Source organism: Panicum hallii, chromosome 3 (genome assembly GCF_002211085.1).
Source record: "Panicum hallii strain FIL2 chromosome 3, PHallii_v3.1, whole genome shotgun sequence".
NCBI classification, from domain to species: domain Eukaryota; kingdom Viridiplantae; phylum Streptophyta; class Magnoliopsida; order Poales; family Poaceae; genus Panicum; species Panicum hallii.
Window position 1 is genome coordinate 3,528,785 of NC_038044.1, and position 25,573 is coordinate 3,554,357.

General features: G+C 45.4%; 1 protein-coding gene across 2 annotated transcripts; it reads right to left on the minus strand.

The window, feature by feature from the left end:
- Positions 1-18,129: 18,129 nt before the first annotated feature.
- On the minus strand, positions 18,130-24,421 carry LOC112886634 (putative disease resistance protein RGA4). 2 transcript variants are annotated; one of them, XR_003227410.1, is made up of 3 exons: positions 24,069-24,421; positions 19,341-19,398; positions 18,130-18,497 (listed from the first exon to the last, which is right to left on the minus strand). XR_003227410.1 is itself a non-coding variant. In XM_025952590.1 (3 exons), exons 1-3 carry the CDS (start codon positions 23,403-23,405, stop codon positions 18,377-18,379), a joined length of 3,960 nt encoding a protein of 1,319 aa, XP_025808375.1. In that variant the 5' UTR covers positions 23,406-23,760; the 3' UTR covers positions 18,130-18,376. The 2 variants fall into 2 exon arrangements, 1 of the variants encoding a protein (XP_025808375.1); XM_025952590.1 differs by lacking the exon at positions 24,069-24,421 and adding an exon at positions 19,625-23,760.
- Positions 24,422-25,573: the final 1,152 nt, after the last annotated feature.

Here is a 25,573-nt window from a genome sequence, read left to right on the forward strand (position 1 = left end):
TCGAACGTGGCTTTGCTTGGACGGGATGGGGGAAGGCGTTTATATAGGTGGCGGGAACCGGGAGAAGGGGTCGCGGGGTTGACCGGTCAAAGAATGGCTTTCTGTGCACGGATCGGATCGGGGCATGCAAAATTGTAAAATCAAATTTTGTTTGCCCCGGTGCAGAGAGTTTCGACTTCCGAAGGGATGCTGCCATAGCTGGTCATTGATCTCCCTTGACCTGCAGTAATTATAAGCATGCTATTTTCTCAACCTGAAGTAAAGTCAACAAAAACAAACAAAAAGAGACATTTTTTTTTGAGCGAACAGAAAGAGACATGATTAATGTAAAGAGAAATATTATCATGCTTGGAAAATATTGGAAACGGCACTCAGACAATACTAAGAAATATCTACACTTGCCTTATCATTTTCTCCTAAAAGATCTTGCCTTATTTTTTTCCCTTTAGCGAGAGAGATTTAATTGCCAAAAGTAACGTTTTTGAGATCGTAATAACAATATCCTAACAAGTTAGGTGATACTATATGATATTATAATAACACGTAGAAGTATAACATATTTCTCTTTAATTAGAAAAGGTGTTTTGGTGTGCAAATACACCCGGTACATCTGTCCTATTTGCCTGTGGTTGTTACTTGTCATATTTGTAATCCTCATTTCGCAACAAAAAAATTTGTAACCCTCGCATATACACTTTTTTTGAAAAAAGTAACCAGCTTAAGCTTTCAGTTTTCAATCAGTCCATCTGGGTTTTTACCCTTTTCTTCATTCATTTTTTTTTGTGAGGCACTGTGTCGTTCCCTGAACCATCAACCATCCGTAACAACACCAGTGTGAAAACCCGTCGGTAATTAAACCTAATTACGGCCGCCCAGAAGAAGTAAAACCTCATCCACAAGCACGCAAGGATCGATGCCGGCCGTTTGCTCAGGTGTGAAAATGCTCCAAATTCCGGCGCTGTCAAGTTCATACCTCCAGCAGAACCATTCAAATTCAGCGACGACGCCCGGTCCTAAAAGCTCTACTCCTAGCAAGCAAGCAATGCGAGCTAGGCAGGTCGGCAGCCACGTACGGGTACGGCAGAAGCAGCTACCAATCGCACGCCTCCGTCGCCGCGCCGGCAGCGGCGGCCGCGGGAGGAAGAAGAGGTCGTCGTCCTCGTCGGCTGCTCCTGCGTGGCGTGTCCGCCTGAAGCTGACGTGGCGAGCACTGCTGGCTGGCGCCGTGCCGATGGGGGACGGCGGACCGTCGATTACTACTAGGTGACCTGGCGTGTGAGCTGGAGCGTCGCGTGCATGTTTGGGAGGATCCAGGCGCGTCGTGTCGGTCAGGAAATGCTGCCCGGCTGCGCTGGAAAATGGCTGCTGGCACCTAGCCTGGCAGGAGACTGCGGTCCCAATTACTCCATTTCTTCTAGAAGAATCCCGAGTGATTAATCAGCTACTAGTAGCATACCTTTTTAAAAAAAGGAAATTGGGCTAATACTTGCATTCTTAATTTAAGTTCATTTTACTGTCACCTGGGGTGGTCACTTTGGAAGCCTCTATTTCACATATCTTTTACTATGATGATAATTTTGCAAAATCGGTGATATATTATAAGATATAACTAGTGATCAACATACTTTTTTAAAAAAATATTTTCAAATCTAATACATCCTATGAAACGGAGAGCGTACATATTTGCTCAGCTTCCATTTTCTAAAAAAATTTGCTCAGCTTCCTAGTGTGCTGCTCCCTGGAAGGTTTCACTTCCACTCCTGCTACTCATCAACGTAAAAAGGATGAGGCTGAAACGTGACTCATGTGGCGGACACACGAGACAAAAAAAAGTCGACGGCGTTAACAATGGTACATGAATACATGCACAGATGTATTTTACCTATTATCACATCTTCCATTCAACTTGGATACTACTTGTCACACAATCGAGCAGCAGCTCTGCTCTTTATTCAACGTGTGTCAACTATCTGCATACGAGAAAAACGAAAATGGTATGCTAGCTTGTCAGACTGAATGCCGGAGCCGGACCGTTGGTACAACACCAACGCTTGAAAGCTGCTTGTTTTGTGAAATTTATATAAATGAAAGTGAGGTTTTGGGGTATGAATGCGTGATAGTTTTTTTTTAAAAGAATGTAGACATTCAATTCAATAGTGTGATAGTTTCAACAAATGTATGTAGTGAGCTTTTATGAATTGTACTTAATACTCAGTGCACATAGAAGCTGAATATGTTAACATCATTGGATTTTCAGATGTTAATTATGAAGTACATACTGTTTATTAATTTTGTCTTATGGCATCTAATCTCCTTGGCTTGTCAGAATACGCTTTTTAAAACAAGCCGTTCCTGGACTGCATGTAGTGGACTTATTCCATAGAATGTCCCTTTCATATGACGCCACTCAATCAGTTACTGTTAAATAAAACTTTTTGTGATGTAACCGTGAAAGGGAAAGCCACCAGCAACAGCGAGTAATAATACGCACTTTGTTTGAAGGCCCTGAACTGCCTGCAACAAAGTTATGTCTTTCTCGTTCTTAAATGGCTGCAACATGCATATTTCAGCCTCAATATAATCACTGCTGAAGGCTCTTTATCTGAGTGTAAGTATGTAATGATTCTTTGAATTAAATTTCATTTTACATTTTTTGGATGCAACATATAAATAGTTTTATTTTCATTTCCCTCTCTCCTTTGGTATCTTAGCAAAAATATCTGTTTCTCGTTGAACCTTCAAATTTAGTTTTGAATCACTCTGAAATACAATCAAAACTAGTAGCCAACACCAGAAATCTGGTGGAGTCTACCAGAATTTCTGCTAAACGCTGGTAATTCGACTTGATTCAATACTTCGTAGATGACGCAACACGCTACAACAACCGCAAACTTGCCCTAAGCACGAGAGAAACTAGGTCGTGATTGCCTAATGTATTTGGACCAAGCCAATATGCATGGCTGTTGCAGCATGCTTCAGTCTTCAGATATGCAGAAATTGATTCCGGCCAAAAGAAGTAAGTAGCCGTCAGCAACACTAAGTCTTCTTGAGCGATTAATCCAAGTGTACCATTATGAAACAGTTCGAGGAATAAACAAAAATCAAAATAAAACAATGACCAACCACCCTGGAGCAGAACGAGTCCAGTGTAAGCAACACATCTATCTGCACCTACAAATGGCTCCAGATAAGTGAATACAAATAGCCCTTGTCCTTAATGCTCTTTTACGAACGATATACAATACAATATTCTAGGTTGAAGAATGATTCAGAAAGGTTCACTCCGCAAATTTACTGTATTATTTAAAGTCATGAAATACTTGATCAAAGATGTGACGAGAACAAAGAGAAACATAGCAAAATACATATTTTTTATGCATGCATGAGTATTCTAGCAGTTCACCAATAAGAGCTAGGTCAATCTCTCTAAATAGATTTGAAGAGTTCAGTGCTCTGGTGACAAGGCCTACTACTATCAGGTGCAGACAAAGAAATTTTAAAGAACTGATAATATGAGCTCATCAAAACCAAACAAAATGCAACACAACAAGAACAGGTTAGAAAAGGATAATGCCTCGCTATATCCATCCTCCTACCTGAAGAAATGATCAAAACTGTAGAATTTGTAAACCATCACTGTTAGAGTGACTTCATCAACTAGTGAGTAGTGAGTGACTCGGCAAACTTACAGCAATAGAAAACTTGCCGAAGCAACCCAATCAAAGAATAGGTCTATGATTTGGTAGTTTCGTTTAGCTCTAACTGACATTTCTTTAGGAAATTAGATAGCACTTGAGGCGATGAATTGGCACGGAACAAAACAGTTAGAGGACGGCTTCATGCATTCTGCATGCCTTTGTGAGTCTCTGGAGTTCGAGTGAGATTTTGTTAACTTTTCCTTTGCCGGCTTCAGAAGGATGATTAGCGGATCATATGATTTTTCCATGAAGATGCAGTCATGGAGATTGACATGTATTCAAGAGATTGGGGCCTAAAGTATTAGTGGAAATTTGGCATTAGATAATCCACTAACGTGAATATCTGTTGCAGTTCATGGGCAGTTCATTCGATCACTGAATCGGTAGTTGATGGCGAGCGCCATACCATTTCAAATTCTCTAATACTTTAGGTGTCACGACCCACAAATTAAACCACATGGTTAAAATTTAATTACATCATCATGAGCATCATCCAAGCACCAAGGAGCATCATATGCACTAAATTACATCATGAGCATCTATTTTTCTTATATGATTTATGTGCAAGTTGTGAAGGAAGTTTAAAAACTGATATGTGTCTGTGCCCCCAAATATTTTATTCAAATACTAGATTTCAAATGAAGAATTTTGGATATTTTTACTAAATTTTTGGGTGTCTCTGCCGAGCCATAAAATTCTTAGAAAGTTTGAAAACTGCAGTGTTGTTTGAATTTTTGTGAGCAATCCATATTAGATTTTTATGATCTTGTTGTTGCATTGTGTTCTTGGGGATTTAATCTAGCTTCAGTAAAAATTTGGTGATTTTTGGAGTCCACGAAATACATGTTTTTGATTTTACAAGTTGAACCATGCTTCTTTCTTTTTTTTCCTTCTCCCGGCCCCACCTGTCAGCCTCCTCCCCCTCTCCTCCGCGCGCCCAGGCCCGCGCGTCAGCCTCCCCCTCCGCGCCCGCCCGTTGGGCGCCCGCGCGGTGGCGCACGCCGGCAGCCGCTGGCTCGTCCAGCGTGGCCACCGCCGCCCCTTCGAGTCCCGCGCGCCGCTCTCTCTTCTCTCCACCGCCGCTTCGCCTTCCTCTCCCCGCTCCCCATTTGAACCGCACGCCCGAACCCTAGCGCCGCCCCTTCCTCTCCCGAGCCGCCGCCGCCGCCGCAATTCCCCCACCGTCGCTCCACCTCCGCCCGATTCCGCGCGCGCAGAGCTCCCCCGCCACCTCCTCGCTCAGCCCCGACCCTCAATCGCTCCTCCCCTCAGCCGCCCGAGCCTCCCCACGCTCGCCCCCGCCCGCCGCCGCCGCGCTCCCCCGTCCCGCCGTCTGCCGCTCCGCTCCGCCGTCGCCCCGCCGCGGGTGAGCCTCGCCGCTTTGCCGCGCTGCTTCCGCGCGCTCCTCCCTTGCGCGTTCGCGCCCGTGGGCCGCGGCCCCGTGCCGGCCGCCGCGACGTCGCGCCCGCGCGCGTTCGCGTGCGGGCCGCGCCACGGCGCGCCCTGGCCGCGTCCGCGGCGGGTCAAGGCCGCGGCTGGCCTTGACTCGGCCCCGGTCCCCGCGGGCCCACCTGTCGGCGCCCGCTGGGTGCTGGCCCGGGTGGCCCTAGCCCTTTTGGGGCTGTTGTGTTTTGTTTATATGTGCTGCAAGATTGTAAAATGTGTAGAAATTGTTCTAGGGCTCTAAAAATTGTGAAATTTGTTTTGTTTGAATCCTCTGTAGTAGATCTGCTTAGATATATTAATTTTATGCATGTTAGAGTCCTGTATTTTAAGTTGTAGTTTATTCTTGTTAAACCAAGTTAATTGTTAATCTTATTTTATGGAGCTCTAAAAATGTCAAACTAAAGTTTGTTATATTCCCTGTAAAGTGATTTTTCTCATAGTGCTAGTTGTGTAATTGTTCCAGTACTGTTTGATAGGTTTTTAATGTGTTTTTAGTTTTGCTGCCTGCAATCTTATAAAATGAATATCTTTTGGTAGGAAATTGATAAAATGATAAAACCACTTCTGTTATACTTTTTATCATGTCTTGTACCTCTGGTAATTTTATTAGGATTTTTGAAAATGTTTTGAGTAGCCTTTAAGATTTAAATTAATTCTAATAGCTGAAATTTGCAGAAATCATAAGTATTTCCACAAAATTAATTTAGCTGCAAATCCAACTCTTAGGATTTTGTCTTGAGATTCTCTGTGTGCAGAATTAAATCCATGAATTTCTCTTGCCATTTGTTTTGTGAGTAGGTTCGCCTTCGGGCTTAGATTTACGCTTTAATCGCGCTTCGATGTGTTCTTGCTAGCTCGCTTCCTTGCTTTGAGTGGTGCTTCATTCCAATCCATATCATATCATCTCATTTCATGTCATCGGCATCATTCTAATGCACGCATATCATTCATGCATTTTAGTGACCGAGACTCCGGAGGACGAACCCGTTGAGCCTTCCGCAACCGTCGAAGCCGAACCGGGAGCCGAGTGTGTGGTTGAGCAAGAAGAGAACCAAGGCAAGCAGCTAAGCATGATTCCTTGACCTATTTAACTTGCTTAAATTTAGTTATTTCACTTGGGATATCTATGCTTATATTAAATATTTATCTATTGCATCGTCGGTCCTACTTTCATGCAATGCCCTCTCTTGATTTGTTTATCCATGCCCTTGGCACACGTAGTCACTTGCAACTCATTTAACTAAATGCTTAGTCGTGTCTAGGGTTGGTGCATATCTTGTAGGGAAAATTGGAATAGGATCACTTGTTTCACCCACTTTGTGTTATCTTAAACGTGTTGTCCGGTGTCGGAATGTTGGGTCGGATCGGTCTAGTTGGAAGTGTGGTTTTGGGTTCGAGCGGAAGGTAGGGCCTAGAGAAAGGAGTCTCGGAGGCTTAGTCCGCTTGAACCGATTAAGGACCGTCCGTGGATGACCTTGGAAATTGAGCACTTATCGTACTACCACATATCCATTCATGGGGTGGATAAGCCGAATACCCTCTAGTTTTAATCGTTGATGCACGGTCCTAGATGCGTGGCCGTGGGGCTTTGTAGAGAGGCTTAGGGGTGTCCCCGGTGGACCTAGGTTACTCTCCGCGCAAGTTAGGCGTGATGTTCAACGGTTATAACTCGTCGGGAATGGTTGATGCGAGTACCCCCTCACCCAACGTGATCGGTTGGGCGAGTCGCATGGTCCTTGTGTCGTGTGGGTAAAGTTGTACACCCTTACAAGGTTAATGAATCAATTCGAATTGCCGCGCTCTCGGTTATGAGCAAGCTCAAGTTTCGACGAATTCTTTGTAGTTGTATCGGTCTTGGTCGCACGTGGTGTATGATGCTCATGTCACCTCTTATGGTTGGTCAATATTTAACTAAAATTTTATGGTGGGTTGGGCAAGATAATAAAAATTCTAGAATTGCTAGAATAGGTTTTGGTTAGGAAGTTCATGCTTATGCTAACAACTTAACCCTAAAGCTTTCTTGTGAGCCCTCATTTGCGTACTCCTTGTTTATTTATTCGCGTAAGTCTTGCGAGTACCTTTGTACTCATGTTGCTATATTTCTTAACTAAGTTGCAGGTGAGCCGGAAATTGTTTTTGGCCACTTCTACCCCGCCGATCCCGGTGCGGGCGAGGAGTAGGTTATTGTGGTGTCGACGGCGTCCTTGAGCAAGGCTCCGTCTCGTTGCGCGCTTTATTTTTCCGCTGCGTACTCGTCTTTTGGAGAATTATCATGTCACACTAAACTTCATGATTCATGTCCCTTTTAATTTGAATTGTGAGCCCAAGGCTTGTAACTTGTGTTGAACCTTAATATCAAATTTGGACTTGCTATTTAAAATTGCTCTTTGTGGTACAGTGGCGAAATACTAGGTTGTGAACGGTATGTGTATATGCATGATCTTGGGCATATGGTGAAGCACATACCGGGACTACCGGATTTAGCCTCATTTTGGGTGAATGTCGTGTTGGTCGTTGTGATTTAGATGTGGGTTAACACGTGGCACGCCGAAGCGCGAGTGCGTGTTAGCTCTCCTCTTAATTATAACGACCGGCGATTCGTCTAAAATGGTGTTAAATTGGGCGGTTCTCACAGCGGGTATCAGAGCCAAGGTTTCCACGAAGTGAACTTAAAAGTTTGCTAAAAGGGGGTTGAGAGCGAAATAAAATTGGATACTTGCATTAATATTTATTTTTCTAAAATTTGAACTTAAGGATTGATTGCTAACTTCCTCCCTTGTCCTAGAGCTATTATTCTCTCTAATGCTTCACCTGTCAATTAAATATGCTTAATCTCTTATTTTTTATTGAATAGATGGCCACTTTGATCATGGCGACTCGCGCTCCGGACACGATCGGGTTCCCGGCGATCCTCAACGAGATGTTGAGGAGCTCGCACTACTTTTTCCAGCCCGAGTATGAGGTCTATGCTCGCGGCTGTGGTGTTGGTTTGGTGGATTACATGGCGAGCCTCCACCTTGAGCCAAGGTGGATGGTGGGAGCTGTGAAGTACAACTTCCGTGCCTGTGGTACCTCCGTGCAGATGGTTATTCAAGAGGTGGCACGTGAAGCCATCGCCCGTCTTCGCTTCGAGCACCGTGAGCTTTGGGAGGCTCCGTTCACTTACCTTCCGGTGAGGGGACCAGAGGATCCCATTGCTCATGTTGTCTCGCCTCCGATGGGACCGTACACCTTGGAGACGTGCATGGTGGACACCATTTCCGCCTACGAGATGGCACACCGGAGTTTGGTATGGGAGTTGGAGGAGACAAGGAGTCGTCTCGTCCGCCTCCAATACCAAGTGGAGCCTTACCTTCGTTCGATGAAGTTGCCAAGGAAGATCATGGACGACTGGGCGCGGAACACGCCGCATGAGGAAGCACCTCCGTCGCACCGCTTTCCGCATGTGGTGGGTACTTGGGCCGAGACACGGGGACCATACAATCCCATTACGATGGGGTTGCCCGTGCGTCGGTTTCGCATGGTGCCCGCCACCCGCGCGAGTCTTTTGGGGTTTCCGGAGCCTTTTGACCCATGATTGCTTATCGGCTAGTGAGAGGGAAAGTCGCCCATTAGTCCAAGTGCTAGTAGGAGGGACGTGGCACTTGGGGTAATGCGGTTGTAAGGCGGAATTAAGCGCTAGAATGTTAAGACGCGCTCATTTTGTGATGGTTAGACTCTTTTGGATGCTTGTGAGCTAAGGTCAAGTTAATTGCATGATTATGGTTATGCCTCGATGTGTTATTAGTATTTTAATTATGTGAGTTATTTGAATGCTCTCATACGTGCTTCCTTAAGAGTTATTTATGAGCCCTATAATATCATGTGGAAACGATGTGAGGTGACGACATATTGCACTCATATGTTGCATACATGCACGCATACACATATAACAATTATAAAGCATGTGGGTGACCGTTTTCCGTCTATCTTGCTCTCTAAATCTGCCATAGTGACCTTGAATGGTGATGATCAAATCTTTGACACTCGTCACATTTATACATTTTCTTGATAAGTTACCGTTCGAATCACAATCTTAAGTCAAGTCATTATCTACGCCTTATCATTCCATCGTTCTCCTTAAGATTATCATTTCTTCCTCGGTCGCTAACTTATCTTAAATTCTTGCTAGGATGAATTTGCGTTCGGGAACCGGCGGGAACCGCGGGAACGGTTCGGGTGGGAATAACAACAACAACAACAACAACAACAACAACAACAACAACAACAACGATCTTCCCGGACCTCCCGTCCACCCCACTTTCGCGGATGTGCTCGCCCAACAAACTCAACTACTTGGGCAATTGGTCAATCATATCGGCAACTTGGGCAATATTGGAATTCAAGCTCCTAGGGAGGAGCCGCAAGTAAACAAGTTTGGGGATTTCTTCCGCACCAACCCACCAATCTTCCGTGGCTCCAAGGACCCTCTTGACGCGGATTTTTGGCTTCACGTCATTGAGGAGAAGCTCAACCTCATCCAATGTGATGAGCATGACAAGGTCTTATTCGCCGCTCACCAACTCCATGATGCTCCGGGGGCTTGGTGGCGGAATTGGAAGGCTTCTCAACCCGCCAATCACCGTTTCACGTGGGAAGGATTCCGGACGGCTTTTCGCTCCTTCCATATTCCTAAAGGTATAATCGACATCAAGAAGAAGGAATTCCTAAACCTCACCCAAGGCCATCAGGATGTAATGGCTTATGTCAATGCCTTCAACACTCTATCACAATATGCACCCGATGAAGTGTCCTCCGATGCCAAGAAGCGGGAGAGGTTCTATGACGGCCTCTCGGAAGAGCTACAAGACAAGCTATCCACCACCAAGTTTGATGATTTCAATGACATGGTGAATATTGCTATCCGCGCCGAGCACAAGATGAAGAGACTCGAAGCTAAGCACAAGCGTCCCGCTCCTACCTCGGTGGGTGGTAGCTCATCTCGCCCACGTGTGGGGCCTCAACCTCCCCCACCGCGCGCGCCGGGTGCGCAACCACCGTGCCCGATGTGGGTGGTACGTCATCCTCAACCACCTCAAGGACAACCCCCAAGGCCGGCCAATGCCTTTTGGAACAACCCAAGCGGCGCTACAAGGGGTCCGTGCTACAATTGTGGTGGCACGGGCCACATTTCCAAGTATTGTCCTTCACCAAGGCAAGGCGGCACCTCCAATGCACCAAGACCTAACAACCCTCCACCGCAAGCCCCACGCCAAGGAGCCAAGCCATCGCAAGCTCCTAAGCGTGGCCGTCTCAACTACACCACCGCGGAAGAGGTTCCGGACGATGCCGAAGTGCGCATGGGTACGCTTCTTATAAACTCCCATCCCGCCCTCGTTCTTTTCGATTCCGGAGCAATCCTTTCCTTCATTAACAAGAAGTTCATGATGCATAGCAAACTCCAAATGCAAACCCTACCACAACCTTACCACATAGAATCACCGGGTGGGGAAATCATCTCTAAGCACTTTGTAGATAAGGTCCCAATTCTTATTGAGGGAGCCACTTTTCGAGCAAATCTTCTCATCCTAGATAAGCTAGGCTTAGATGTAATTCTTGGGATGAATTGGTTGGGAAAGCATGATGGGGTTATCAAATGTGGGCCACGCACCATCGATCTCTTGCACTCCTCCGGGGATAGGGTTCTTCTCTCTCTCGCCACAAAGAAAGCTTGTCTCTATTCCTTGGCGGGTACCGAAACCACGGCGTTGGAAGATATTCCCGTGGTTTGCGAGTATCCGGATGTCTTTCCGGAAGAATTACCGGGCATGCCTCCCGACCGTGAGGTGGAGTTCGTTATTGAATTAATGCCCGGGACGGCTCCCATTTCCAAACGTCCCTACCGTATGCCTCCTAATGAGCTAAGAGAATTGAAAGAGCAACTCAAGGTCCTTTTGGATAAGGGTTTTATTCGTCCGAGCTCCTCTCCTTGGGGATGCCCGGCTCTCTTTGTGAAGAAGAAGGATGATAGTCTACGGATGTGCGTCGACTACCGTCCGTTGAATGAGGTCACCGTCAAGAATAAGTATCCCCTTCCTCGAATCGATATCTTGTTTGACCAATTATCGGGAGCTTGCTATTTCTCCAAGATTGATCTAAGGTTGGGGTATCATCAAATTAAAATTCGTCAAGAAGATATTCCGAAAACGGCTTTCTCTACTAGATATGGTCTCTATGAATACACCGTCATGTCCTTTGGCCTCACCAACGCCCCGGCGTATTTCATGTACTTAATGAATAGTATCTTCATGGAGGAACTCGATATCTTCGTGGTTATTTTTATTGATGATATTCTTATCTACTCGAAGACTCGGGATGATCATGCTCACCATATCCATATTGTGTTACAAAAACTTTGGAAGCATCGTCTTTATGCCAAGTTTAGCAAGTGCGAGTTTTGGCTCGAGAAAGTATCCTTCCTTGGTCACATTCTTTCCAAGGATGGCGTCGCCGTCGATCCTAGCAAGGTGCAAGATGTTCTTGATTGGAAGCAACCTCGAAGCATCACCGATATTCGGAGTTTTCTTGGGCTTGCGGGATATTATCGCCGGTTCATAGAAAATTTCTCAAAAATTGCCAAGCCTATGACCGAATTGTTGAAAAATGGGGTCAAGTTCGAATGGTCTCAAGCTTGCGAAGAAGCCTTTCAAACTCTTAAAGATCGTCTTACTACCGCTCCCGTTCTAGCTCAACCAAATATTCACAAGAACTTCGATGTCTATTGTGACGCCTCTCGCGTCGGTCTTGGTTGTGTTCTTATGCAAGAAGGCCAAGTGGTGGCCTATGCCTCTCGTCAACTCAAGCGGCATGAAGAAAACTATCCGACCCATGATTTGGAGCTTGCGGCCGTGGTCCATGCTCTAAAAATTTGGCGTCACTATCTTCTCGGAAATCATTGCAACATCTACACCGATCACAAGAGCCTTAAATATATCTTCACCCAATCCGATCTCAACATGAGGCAACGTCGATGGCTTGAGTTAATCAAAGATTATGATCTTGAAGTCCACTATCATCCCGGCAAGGCGAATGTCGTTGCCGATGCACTAAGCCGCAAGGCCCAATGCAATTGTTTGACCATGGGACCTCCCCTTCATACTCTTTGTGATGAATTCCGGAAACTTGAAATAGGAATGGTCAAGGAAGGTCATCTTGGTGCTCTTATAATCAAGTCCAATCTCTATGATCAAATTAAGGAAGCTCAAAGAAATAACAAAGGTATGGCCCGAATTCGTACACTCATGAAGGAGGGTAAAGCTCAATGTTTTTCTTACGATAATCAAGGGGTCCTATTCTTTGGGAAACGTATTGTCGTGCCTAAGGATCACAACTTGAGGCGCTTAATTCTTGATGAAGCTCATAATTCTCAATTCTCTATTCACCCGGGTAGCACAAAAATGTTTCAAGATCTTAAGCAAAGGTTTTGGTGGACTCGCATGAAGCGGGAAATCGCTCGATATGTCGCCGAGTGCGATGTTTGCCAAAGGGTTAAAGCCGTGCATCTCAAACCGGCCGGCACCCTTCAACCTTTGCCTATTCCATCATGGAAGTGGGAAAATATCGGGATGGACTTTATCACCGGGTTGCCGAAGACTATTCATGGGTATGATTCCATTTGGGTAATTGTTGACCGTTTAACCAAATCGGCTCATTTTCTTCCGGTCAAGACTACCTATCGAGCCAAGCAATATGCGGAATTGTATCTCACTCGCATTGTATGTCTTCATGGTGTTCCTAAAACAATTGTCTCCGATCGTGGTCCGCAATTTGTTGCCCACTTTTGGAGAAGTCTTCATGAAGCCATGGGAACCGACCTCACCTATAGTACCGCTTACCACCCTCAAACCGATGGCCAAACCGAGAGGGTGAATCAAATCCTTGAAGATATGTTACGGGCTTGTGTCCTAGTATATGAGAAGAAGTGGGCCACTTGTTTGCCATTTGCGGAATTTTCTTATAATAATAGCTATCAAGCAAGTATCAAGATGTCTCCCTTTGAAGCTCTTTATGGACGGCGTTGTAGAACGCCTATCAATTGGTCCGAATCCGGGGAAAGGCCTTTCTTTGGCCCGGATTTGGTGAAAGATGCCGAAGACCAAGTTAAGATCATTCGTGAAAATCTTCGCATTGCCCAATCCCGTCAAAAGCTATATGCCGATCGTCGCCGCCGTGAACTCCATTTCAAGGTTGGTGACTATGTTTATCTTAAGGTCTCTCCTTTCAAGGGTACTCGTCGCTTCCGGGTCAAGGGTAAATTGGCACCTCGTTTCGTCGGACCTTTCCAAGTCACTAAAAGGATTGGAATGGTGGCTTATCAATTGGATCTTCCCCAATCGCTTTCCACCGTTCACAATGTGTTTCATATATCTCAATTGAAGAAATGCCTTCGTGTTCCTACCGACGCCATCGACCTTGAATCACTCGATCTTCAAGCGGGTTTTACCTACGAAGAGCATCCTATTGCCATCCTAGATCATGTTGAAAGGAAAGTAAAGCGAAGTATGGTGAAGTTTGTGAAAGTTCAATGGAGCAACCACTCCGAAGACGAAGCCACATGGGAACGCGAGGATCGTTTGCGTCAAGACTACCCCGACTTCTTGTTCCAATGAGTGAGTCCTCAAACTTCTCCCACCGCACCCAACTTTCTTTAAGAAGTTCATCCTTCTAGATATCTTATATGTGTACACAATCACCATCAAAGAGAAATTAGGGAGGCCCTACCACGCCACACTACCCATGCCTTGTACATCCTTTCTTCGATGTTACCTTGTCTAGGTGAATATGGCCTTAATACACCCGAAGCTCTATCGTCTTTTATCTACCAAATCTCGGGACGAGATTTTCTTAAGGGGGGGAGATTTGTCACGACCCACAAATTAAACCACATGGTTAAAATTTAATTACATCATCATGAGCATCATCCAAGCACCAAGGAGCATCATATGCACTAAATTACATCATGAGCATCTATTTTTCTTATATGATTTATGTGTAAGTTGTGAAGGAAGTTTAAAAACTGATATGTGTCTGTTCCCCCAAATATTTTATTCAAATACTAGATTTCAAATGAAGAATTTTGGATATTTTTACTAAATTTTTGGGTGTCTCTGCCGAGCCATAAAATTCTTAGAAAGTTTGAAAACTGCATTGTTGTTTGAATTTTTGTGAGCAATCCATATTAGATTTTTATGATCTTGTTGTTGCATTGTGTTCTTGGGGATTTAATCTAGCTTCAGTAAAAATTTGGTGATTTTTGGAGCCCGCGAAATACATGTTTTTGATTTTACAAGTTGAACCGTACTTCTTTCTTTTTTTTCCTTCTCCCGGCCCCACCTGTCAGCCTCCTCCCCCTCTCCTCCGCGCGCCCGGGCCCGCGCGTCAGCCTCCCCCTCCGCGCCCGCCCGTTGGGCGCCCGCGCGGTGGCGCACGCCGGCGGCCGCTGGCTCGTCCAGCGTGGCCACCGCCGCCCTTCGAGTCCCGCGCGCCGCTCTCTCTTCTCTCCACCGCCGCTTCGCCTTCCTCTCCCCGCTCCCCATTTGAACCGCACGCCCGAACCCTAGCGCCGCCCCTTCCTCTCCCGAGCCGCCGCCGCCGCCGCAATTCCCCCACCGTCGCTCCACCTCCGCCCGATTCCGCGCGTGCAGAGCTCCCCCGCCACCTCCTCGCTCAGCCCCGACCCTCAATCGCTCCTCCCCTCAGCCGCCCGAGCCTCCCCACGCTCGCCCCCGCCCGCCGCCGCCGCGCTCCCCGTCCCGCCGTCTGCCGCTCCGCTCCGCCGTCGCCCCGCCGCGGGTGAGCCTCGCCGCTTTGCCGCGCTGCTTCCGCGCGCTCCTCCCTTGCGCGTTCGCGCCCGTGGGCCGCGGCCCCGTGCCGGCCGCCGCGACGTCGCGCCCGCGCGCGCGTTCGCGTGCGGGCCGCGCCACGGCGCGCCCTGGCCGCGTCCGCGGCAGGTCAAGGCCGCGGCTGGCCTTGACTCGGCCCCGGTCCCCGCGGGCCCACCTGTCGGCGCCCGCTGGGTGCTGGCCCGGGTGGCCCTAGCCCTTTTAGGGCTGTTGTGTTTTGTTTATATGTGCTGCAAGATTGTAAAATGTGTAGAAATTGTTCTAGGGCTCTAAAAATTGTGAAATTTGTTTTGTTTGAATCCTCTGTAGTAGTTCTGCTTAGATATATTAATTTTATGCATGTTAGAGTCCTGTATTTTAAGTTGTAGTTTATTCTTGTTAAACCAAGTTAATTGTTAATCTTATTTTATGGAGCTCTAAAAATGTCAAACTAAAGTTTGTTATATTCCCTGTTAATCTTATTTATCTATTGCATCGTCGGTCCTACTTTCATGCAATGCCCTCTCTTGATTTGTTTATCCATGCCCTTGGCACACGTAGTCACTTGCAACTCATTTAACTAAATGCTTAGTCGTGTCTAGGGTTGGTGCATATCTTGTAGGGAAAATTGGAATAGGATCACTTGTTTCACCCACTTTGTGTTATCTTAAACGTGTTGTCCGGTGTCGGAATGTTGGGTCGGATCGGTCTAGTTGGAAGTGTGGTTTTGGGTTCGAGCGGAAGGTAGGGCCTAGAGAAAGGAGTCTCGGAGGCTTAGTCCGCTTGAACCGATTAAGGACCGTCCGTGGATGACCTTGGAAATTGAGCACTTATCGTACTACCACATATCCATTCATGGGGTGGATAAGCCGAATACCCTCTAGTTTTAATCGTTGATGCACGGTCCTAGATGCGTGGCCGTGGGGCTTTGTAGAGAGGCTTAGGGGTGTCCCCGGTGGACCTAGGTTACTCTCCGCGCAAGTTAGGCGTGATGTTCAACGGTTATAACTCGTCGGGAATGGTTGATGCGAGTACCCCCTCACCCAACGTGATCGGTTGGGCGAGTCGCATGGTCCTTGTGTCGTGTGGGTAAAGTTGTACACCCTTGCAAGGTTAATGAATCAATTCGAATTGCCACGCTCTCGGTTATGAGCAAGCTCAAGTTTCGACGAATTCTTCGTAGTTGTATCGGTCTTGGTCGCACGTGGTGTATGATGCTCATGTCACCTCTTATGGTTGGTCAATATTTAACTAAAATTTTATGGTGGGTTGGGCAAGATAATAAAAATGCTAGGATTGCTAGAATAGGTTTTGGTTAGGAAGTTCATGCTTATGCTAACAATTTAACCCTAAAGCTTTCTTGTGAGCCCTTATGCGAGTACCTTTGTACTCATGTTGCTATATTTCTTAACTAAGTTGCAGGTGAGCCGGAAATTGTTTTTGGCCACTTCTACTCTGCCGATCCCGGTGCGGGCGAGGAGTAGGTTATTGTGGTGTCGACGGCGTCCTTGAGCAAGGCTCCGTCTCGTTGCGCGCTTTATTTTTCCGCTGCGTACTCGTCTTTTGGAGAATTATCATGTCACACTAAACTTCATGATTCATGTCCCTTTTAATTTGAATTGTGAGCCCAAGGCTTGTAACTTGTGTTGAACCTTAATATCAAATTTGGACTTGCTATTTAAAATTACTCTTTGTGGTACAATGGCGAAATACTGGTTGTGAACGGTATGTGTATATGCATGATCTTGGGCATATGGTGGAGCACATACCGGGACTACCGGATTTAGCCTCATTTTGGGTGAATGTCGTGTTGGTCGTCGTGATTTAGATGTGGGTTAACACGTGGCACGCCGAAGCGCGAGCGCGTGTTAGCTCTCCTCTTAATTATAACGACCGGCGATTCGTCTAAAATGGTGTTAAATTGGACGGTTCTCATATTAGGGAGTGCGAAAGTACTTGACTGCTAGTAAGAATACTCTGCATATGAGCATATCATGAAGCCTTTGCTATTGAACTTGAGCTTCAATCTTTTGATCGAGCAGCATGTGAACAGAAAAACAGAGGAATATATCCTAAGCATTTCTCATCTCCTGTGCAATGTTCAACATTCTAACGGGAATCGACCAGCAGGCAGGAGCAACCGTAGAGCGCGGCGTAGCCAGGGAGGGATCCAAGCTTCCGAATGATGCATACGTCGGTTGCGACGCTCGTCTCCGCGCTACGCGGTAGGGCGGCCTCGGCTGCGTTTCGTCCAGTGCGTCTCTGGTGCCCTCCGCCGAGGCCGGGGAAGCCCTGAAGACCTTGAGGGAGCGAGGAGATAAAGGTGTTCTCCATCCGGAGCAAGTGGATGCGGGGGAGGCCAGCGGCGGAGGGAGGGGGAAGGTTTTGCGAATTACCCCTCCATTGTTACATAAAGTTCCCTAATTTGGATTGAGATTAATAGTCGCGATCCAAATATTTTCAATTAACCCCCTAGATTGGATCTCTATTAGTAGTCGCGATCCGAATATTTACAGAAAACCCCCCATCTCGGTGTTTTCAAATTCGTCCCTCTTTGCACAGATGTCGCAGCCTCCCAGCCTCGGCGGAGCCTGGTTCTGTCGCCGCCGCAGGGAGCTCGATCCGTACGTGAGCGATCTTTGAAATCCTGCAGCTAGCTCCGATCCGCCGGGAAGTCGAGACGATCAGCGTTTTTTTTTTATAACAGACGATCAGCGGTTTTTTTTTATAACAGACGATCCACGCGGCACAGGCTGCTGGGATCCTGCAACGTTTTTTTTTGTTTTTTTTTACATTTTACTGTTTTTTCCCGGAAGGTTTGCCATCGGGTAGACGTGAAGGTATTTTTTTTACCATAGCGGAAGGTTAAATAAGCTCCCATCACCGAACGGTGCATTGCATAAATTACATTAAGAGTGATAAACAAATTTTCGCAAATTCAAAAATTAGCCTCAGGTTCATAGGTCGATGCTTCATTTCGAATGGCATCATATTCGAAATGATGGCATCATATTGCCAGTGTTGCTAGCCATAACTCAGAATGACTGCATTCTATTGATGAGTTAAACATATTCTAGCCACATATCTAGAATTCAGGATCTACCTTCTGGCAAAGCATGGCATCATGTCAGAAGCAAAATAAGATCCCGTGTTACCAATCCACAACAAAGTAAGCAGGCTTGGATATACTCTTCCTTAGTTCCATTAGCCATAACTCAGAATGACTGCATCATGTCATAGGCTTGTTTATTAATTACAGTTCAATGGCCCATATACACTACCCTGAGAACGCAAGATTAGGATTGTTTATTAATTAAATTTCAGAGTGCTGAAGCATTTTCCCAAACATTTGTTCCATCATGCAAAATTAGGCTATGAAGTAATTCTTCCCAGACAGCGTGGTTTCTGCCACCAGTGCAACACTGACTCGACTCCATTTCCATCGTCTTCTGGTTGGTTCACCCAGGAAACAAGTGCATTGTAGTCCTTATACCTGATCACAGAAATTTTTTTATTTTACTGGAAGTTATCTTTTTTAACAAAAAAGTTCATAGCAGCAAGAAGTTGGGAGTGTTCATTTTTCTTTAACAAATATACACAATGGAAGCTGGAAACTGAAGATAGCTGTACTTCTGTAGTGTGCTTGCTGTGGAAAAAAATAACAGAGTGTACGATCTGTGTCCCCGAAAGTAAAGAAAATACACATTTCAGAGAATCTAGGTATTCAATACCTTCTCATAACCCAATGTGGATGAATGACAAGATTGCTACTACTGAACAGAAAAAAACAGCGTATCGATATTATCATTTGAAGATCACCAAGGGAAATGTTATTACTGTAATGCTTTGCATAATATTTATCGGGATCTATGGAATTTGTTAACCTGTCCTAAACAGAATTATTAAGTGAAAGATTGATATGTATGGAAACACTAATCACAACAACTGCATGGTATTAGATATCACTGCATAGGGTCTTTACAAACATATCCATATGTAGTTCTTATAGTTCACCTTAAAGGGAAAACTAGGAAAGCTGAAACTAGGTTCACTCCAGAGATATTCAAAAAGATATAAACAGTTCCAACCATCCTATTTTTTTTAGCAATTAGCAGAAGTAAATCTTTGGGGACAAGAAAAACCAATAAATTTTGACTGGTAGAGTATACAACATTTTCCGTGAACCTATAACAAACTTCTTAGAGCTATTTCCTATTTGTAAAACCAAAGCATACAGAAGACATCAAGAAAATGAACTGTATCTAGATTATTAATGGACCGACATTCAGAGCAAAAAGGAGGATAACATTAATTATCTTCAAATAATTGTTCATACCGTAGTGTTTTGTAAGTTTTCTTGCTGCATTCCTTGCCTAAGATGAAGTATGAATTTCCTGTCATAGATTTGTAGTACATAATTAGTGATCATCAACAGGAACAAAGCAGTATCAATTAGGACTTGGAGTACAAACAACAAAGCCATGACAGTGAATTGACTGATTCGACAAGAATGCTCGATTAACTAAGATCGATCAGTAAGCTTTAAATAAAAGCAATGAACTCGACGGATGCATGAACATTTAAAATCAGATACGGATGGGACAGGAATGATGGAGATACCTATTCGCACTCGGGGGATGTGGGAAATCTTGTTCCATTCAGGGTTTCCATTCTCTCTACTTTTTTCCTCCAGCTCTGAATCACATTCATCGATACCAAGGTATTGAAGGGAGGAGGGGAAATTTGGAAGTGAACGGAGTTGTCCTGCACCAAATAGGTTTAATTGCTCAAGAGAGGACAGATCTTGCATGCTCAGTGGGAGCGACTCCAAGGACTCGGCTTTGTGAATCATTAGGTATTGGATGGATGAGTGGTTCTGCAGCAGCCATTGCTCAGGTAACCTCTCCGTCTTTGATGCATCTTCAATATATAGTTTTTGGGTCTGGCATAGACTCTTAAGAGGCTCCACAAGCAGCAAAGAGGGGACATCAATTTCAAGTCTGTCGATTTGCAGGGAGTTTCTGCTAACAACCAGACTGTCATCTTCGGAAGCAGATGCACCTGGCATTGCAGATGACCTAGCCTCTGCAAGGCAACTACAGCCGATGATACGTAACCAGGACAGGGACGGAGCGGATCCAAGCCCACCCAAAGATGACAAATTCTCACACCTGCATATCCTAATGGATCTGAGTGACTTGAGACTCTGAAACACGTCTACTGAGGGTAGGGATACCAAGTTTGAGCAAAACCTAAGGTCCATGAAAGACAGATTGGTGAGTTGTTGCATTGACCCAAGTATCGGAAGTTCCAGATCCCCAGAATCACACATATGCAGACACCCAAGTGATGATGGCAAGAGCTTGTTTCTGGCGTCTCTCGGCATCCTCAACTTTGGACAATCTTCGATACAGAGTTTTCTAAGTCCGTTCATTTGTTCAAATGTTAAAGGCACAGTCTCCACATGTACGCAGTTGCTGATGTTTACGTCACGAAACGCCCTCAAGTGCTGCTTTTGATCTAAAAGGCTGTTTTCAAGGGATGTTAAACATGGGCAATTTACGATACTGATGTCCAACCACTTGGATGACATGGTCTGAGTGCTGTCATTGCATAGCTTGCCTATCATCGGGAGTTTGGTTAGCCCAACACCCCCTATGTACAGATATGCCAAGCTAGGAGGTAGAATAGGTAATCTCTTTAGTCCTCGGCATCCTGTTACCACTAGCGTATCAAGACTTGTGGGTAAAAAGAACTCCATGCAACTGCTACTGAACATATGAGAATACTGACCAATCTGCTGTAGCTTAGGAAGACAATACAGTTTAAGATGTTTTAGCAGTACTAACTCTATGAGAGAGGGGAGATGTTCCAAATTTATGCAATTTCTCAATGTGAGTGATACTAACTTTTTGGTAGAAAGGTTTTCTAGCCAAAACGGGGTTCTGAGACCCTCATATCCATCAATACACAATTTGCTGATGTTAGCATTTGGTTCAAGCTGATCAAGCACCAAATCATCTTTCCTGTTTTGTGTTCCATTAGATGCTGACCACCCCAGAGATAATGAAAAGAGATATTCTTTTTCCTTCAACTTTGCTTTCTCAGCCACATTGTTATCAATGTTCTCAAGTCCTTGCACATTTAGTTCACGCAGATCCCTTAAGTTCCCAATGGCACTTATTTTATTGCCATCACTTCCTTGTACCTTGTACTTATTCAGCTCTTGTAGAGAAGTGAGTCTGTTCACGGGGACCTCATTAAGTCCACCTGCACTGAAGTATAAATATCGCAGCCCATCTAGGTTTGCCAAATCTCTCACATGATTTATATTTAACTGCAAATCACAGTAACCACGAAGTACCACCAAGTGATAAAGCTTCAAAACCCCATGTATGCTCTCTAGTGATATTTGACTGAGGGAGATGTAGCGCAGGTGTTTTAAGTTACCTGCCATCCTAGGAAAATCAAATCGATCAAAACATTTTAGGTGTAGTAGCCGCAATGCTCTTGAATTCTGGATAGCACTGCTAATTGCGCATTTCATATCTTGGTAGACAGACAGAAAAATATCCTCTCCGATGATCAGTGTGCGCAGATTCTTAAAATTTGCAACTTTCTTGACCTCCTCAACATATGAACTGTTAATTTTATCTATCCACAAGTGCCGAACTGTATCCTTTACATCTTCAATCCTGGCAAGAGAAGTTATTCTTTTGCATTCACCAGAAGACACATACTCTGCCAATTCATGCATCAAGTCATGCATGACATAATATTCTTCTATTCTAGGATTAATAAGTGAAGTTCTATCTATTCTACATTTCTGATCAAACAATGATTTTCTACTCAGTTGAAACAAGCAATATTCTCCAATGTCCTCCAGCCTTCTCCTTTCATTTCCAGCAGTCGAGATCAACCCTGAACCTATCCACATTAGCACTAATTCTTTCTTTGTGAACTTATAGCCATGTGGAAATATGCTGCAGTATCGGAAGCAAATTTGAAGCTCCATTGGTAAGTTGTAGTAACTTAGTCTGAGCACTTTCATGACATCATCAGCATTTCCTTTAAAATCTTGTAAACCGACATGTAAGAATCTATCCCAGAACTCAATAGTCATATTTCCTCTCAAATGCCCACCGACAACCTTCGTTACCAAGGGACATCCTCCTAGTTTCCTTGCAATTTGCTCTCCAGTCAATTTCAAGTGCCCGTAACTTTGTGAGTTCAGTCCAGCAAACACACAGTGATGAAAAAGATCAAAGTTTTCATCTTCTTGAAGTCCTTCTAGTGTCAAGCACTCTCTTCCAACTCCCATAACGTACGCAGCCACAGCTGCAACTGATGCCATTCTGGTTGTCAATAGAATTTTGCTCCCACTCTTCCCTGTTCTCAGAGCTGCAAATAGCTTTTCCCACTCATTTCTTTTCTCTTCTTCCCACACATCATCCAAAGTAAGTAAAAATTTACGGGACTTCAGATTATCTTTTAGAAGTTGCTGTAGCGCTTCCAAACTACCAGCCTTAGGTGTTTTCCTGTTTAAAGACTCTAGTATTTTCCTTGTCACTGATGTTGCATCAAAGTTAGTAGATACAGTAACCCATATTATTTCAAAATCCTTAACAACATCGCCTTCTTCATATATGCTCTGAACCAAAGTAGTCTTCCCCATACCTCCATGACCAACTAGAGAAAGGATGGGAATATGCTTAGCGCTCATCACAATTTCATCTTCTTCAACTGATGTCTCCTTGGTCAGCCATTCAAGTATACATTTCTTCTCTTTTTCTCTCCCAAAAAGTTTCATTACAGCGGATGTTGAACCTGTCTGGCGGTCATTGTTCATTAAATCTTCCTGCTTTGGACTGCCAGAAGTAGCTCCCTTGAGGCATGTTACAACTTCCAGAAAGTTCATTGTACTTGCAGATGCCTTATCCAAACCCTCCATAGCCTTTTTCAGTCTCTTAAGTGAGTCACCGTGAGTAAATTGTTTCAAGGTGTTATCCACGACGCTTACAGACTTTATGGATTTGACAACTTTATGCTTCACCTTAGTAAATGGGGAACCCCAGTCACTAACCTTGCGATCCTTGGCCTTCTCTTCAAGCTCATAGTACTCGAGCTCATCAATAGCATCCTCAGCTTCCTCAACGGCATCCCTTAGCTTCCAGAACCACCGATCCAGTGCTTCACTTTGGTCTTTGATGTGATCTGGGCTGACAACATCAAGCACCGCTTGGATCTGCGGCATCCGTTCCTCTATCTTGTTCTTCATCTCCTCCATATTTTCAGCACTGAAGTATCCATGGAGGTACTTGAAGGCCTTGGTGACAACCTCCTTGATGACAGAACTTGCCACCGATTTCCCTGCGAACACCAGTGGACCGGCAGGAGCCATATTGCTCTGAGGGGTTAGTGAAGAACAAATGAGTGTGGTAACTTTTCCAAAAGGGGGAGAAGCAGCTATTTGGAGACTCTTGGGGTGGCAGTAGGTGCCCTTATTCTGTATCAACAAACGAGCTTGAAGCAATAGAGCAATGTCATTATTCTGTATCAACTTGTCCTTTTATTAAGGCCTACTCAAGTTGACCAGCAAAGGCGTCAGTCCATCTCATATAGAGCGCCAGAGTGTAGATGACTTGAGGCTAGGATGACGACTCAGAAGTCCACAATCCACATTCAAAATCTGGGTTCAGAACTCATCTGCCAGATGAGGAAATGTTTGCTAGCACTTATCGAGAAACAAGTGGACACCTAATCCTGCACTGCTTGACTCTGACAGGAGTGTTCCACCTAATTTCAGTATGCCGAGAAATAGTAAGGTCAATAATCAGAGTATACGCTGGTACCATTTCTAATGCGCAACTTGGCTATTTGTCATAGCAATTACAACATGAAAAAAGCTTTGTTGCAATCAAGACATGCGTAGCAGATAGCGTCTCCGCATATCCTTGGAACCCATGTAAACACCCTCATCAGTCGCTTTCTCACAGTACAACAACGGCGCATTGTTGCTAGCTATATCTGAAAATCGCTCCGTCACTTCGAGAAAAAAAAGTACCTGGAAATCGCGCGGCGCCCGCATCGCATCGTCGAGCCCGAGACGAGGTGGAATGGACCCGTGCGCCAGGTCCACATCTGCCTTCGGCCCAGCCACGCGGCTCTCCGCCGCGCAGGGCTTTGATCGCCTCCCCGCCGCCGTGGCGGCGGCGGCGGACTGGTGGTGTGTTTGGGAATCTCCGATGCCATCTCCGATTGGGGCTATTAGCCGCCGGCCAAGAGCCGCCTCGACTGGAGGATGGCCTGGGAAATATGCGACACAGTTGGGTGTTGTCTGGCGGCGCGGAGAGCGGAGGGTCTCCAGCAGCAGCGCCGACCTCGCCGGCTGCCGTGAGGGCGGCGGGGAATGTTGGCAGAAGGACGCCGGGAATTGATTGTCATATTTACAAAATACCCCCTAATTTGGATCGCAGAGAATAATTGCGATCCCAATATTTTTCAAATTACCCCCTATATTTTACAATTAGACCCCTATTTTGGATCGCGATTCATAGATGCGATCCGAATATTTGCACATAGAACCCTACATTTTACATATATGCCCCTGGTTTTGGTTGGGGTTGAAGCCTCCTCTTCCCACGCGTCCACCGCCGCCGTCCTCGGTTCCTGACCGCCGAGACCATCCTTTCTCTTCGTTCGGGCTGCCGCCATAGCAAGGAGAAGCATCTAGAAAGTAAGAGGGGAAAAGAAAGAAGATTCTTTTGCTCAGCCTTTGAGTTGGCTGCCGGCGGCCGTGGAGCTCCGCCGTCTGAGGAGAAACAGAGGAGGGTTTGATCACTCGTCATCGTCGTTACGTTCAGATGTTGGCCGTGCCCGGCCGCCGGGCGGTGCTCCGCTTCCAGCAGCAGACGGTGCACTGCCGTGTTAGCCATCGGAAGTTTAGGTGAGAGCTGCTTGCTCGAGTACAGGTCCATCTACTACCTGCATCTGCTCATCTTGACGCATCACATGGAGCAGAGATGCTTAACACAGCTCGTCTATGCCTCCCTTCCTTTCTCTGCTCGCACTCTTTTTTGTCCCGGAAAGTTTGCTCTCGGGTAGGCGTGAATGTTTTTCTAGTAATAGAGAAGGTTAATTCAGCTCTCATCACTGAACGGTTCATTGCATAAATTACATTAGGAGTGATAAACAGATTTTCGCAAATTCAAAAATTAGCATCAGGTTCATAGGTCCCTTAACCAAGGTTGCAGGTCATAACGCAGAACGACTACATTCTGTTGATGAGTTAAATATATTATTCTAGCCACATATCTAGAATTCGGGATCTACCTTCTGGCAAAGCATGACATCGAATCAGAAGCAAAGCAAAATAAAATCCCGTGTTACCAATCCACAACAATATGTCATCACGTCCCTCCACAACAAAGGAAGCAGGCTTGGCTATGCAAGACCTTAGTAAGTTTACCTAAATAACTGAACTAACAAAGATTGGTAATTAATGTGCAGTGAAAAAGGGAAAGAGATGAGTTGAAGGACATGACAGGTGAAGAAGCAGCACATCGCGTC

What these genes read in the sequence shown, in the direction of transcription:
- LOC112886634 (XM_025952590.1), bottom strand. Translation starts at nt 23,405, where the DNA reads ATGGCTCCTGCCGGTCCACTGGTGTTCGCAGGGAAATCGGTGGCAAGT. An exon ending in CATCCCCCGAGTGCGAATAG is followed by an intron (nt 19,399 to 19,624) that starts GTATCTCCATCA and finishes AATCTATGACAG; the next exon opens with GAAATTCATACTTCATCTTA. An exon ending in AAAACTTACAAAACACTACG is followed by an intron (nt 18,498 to 19,340) that starts GTATGAACAATT and finishes TTCTGTGATCAG; the next exon opens with GTATAAGGACTACAATGCAC.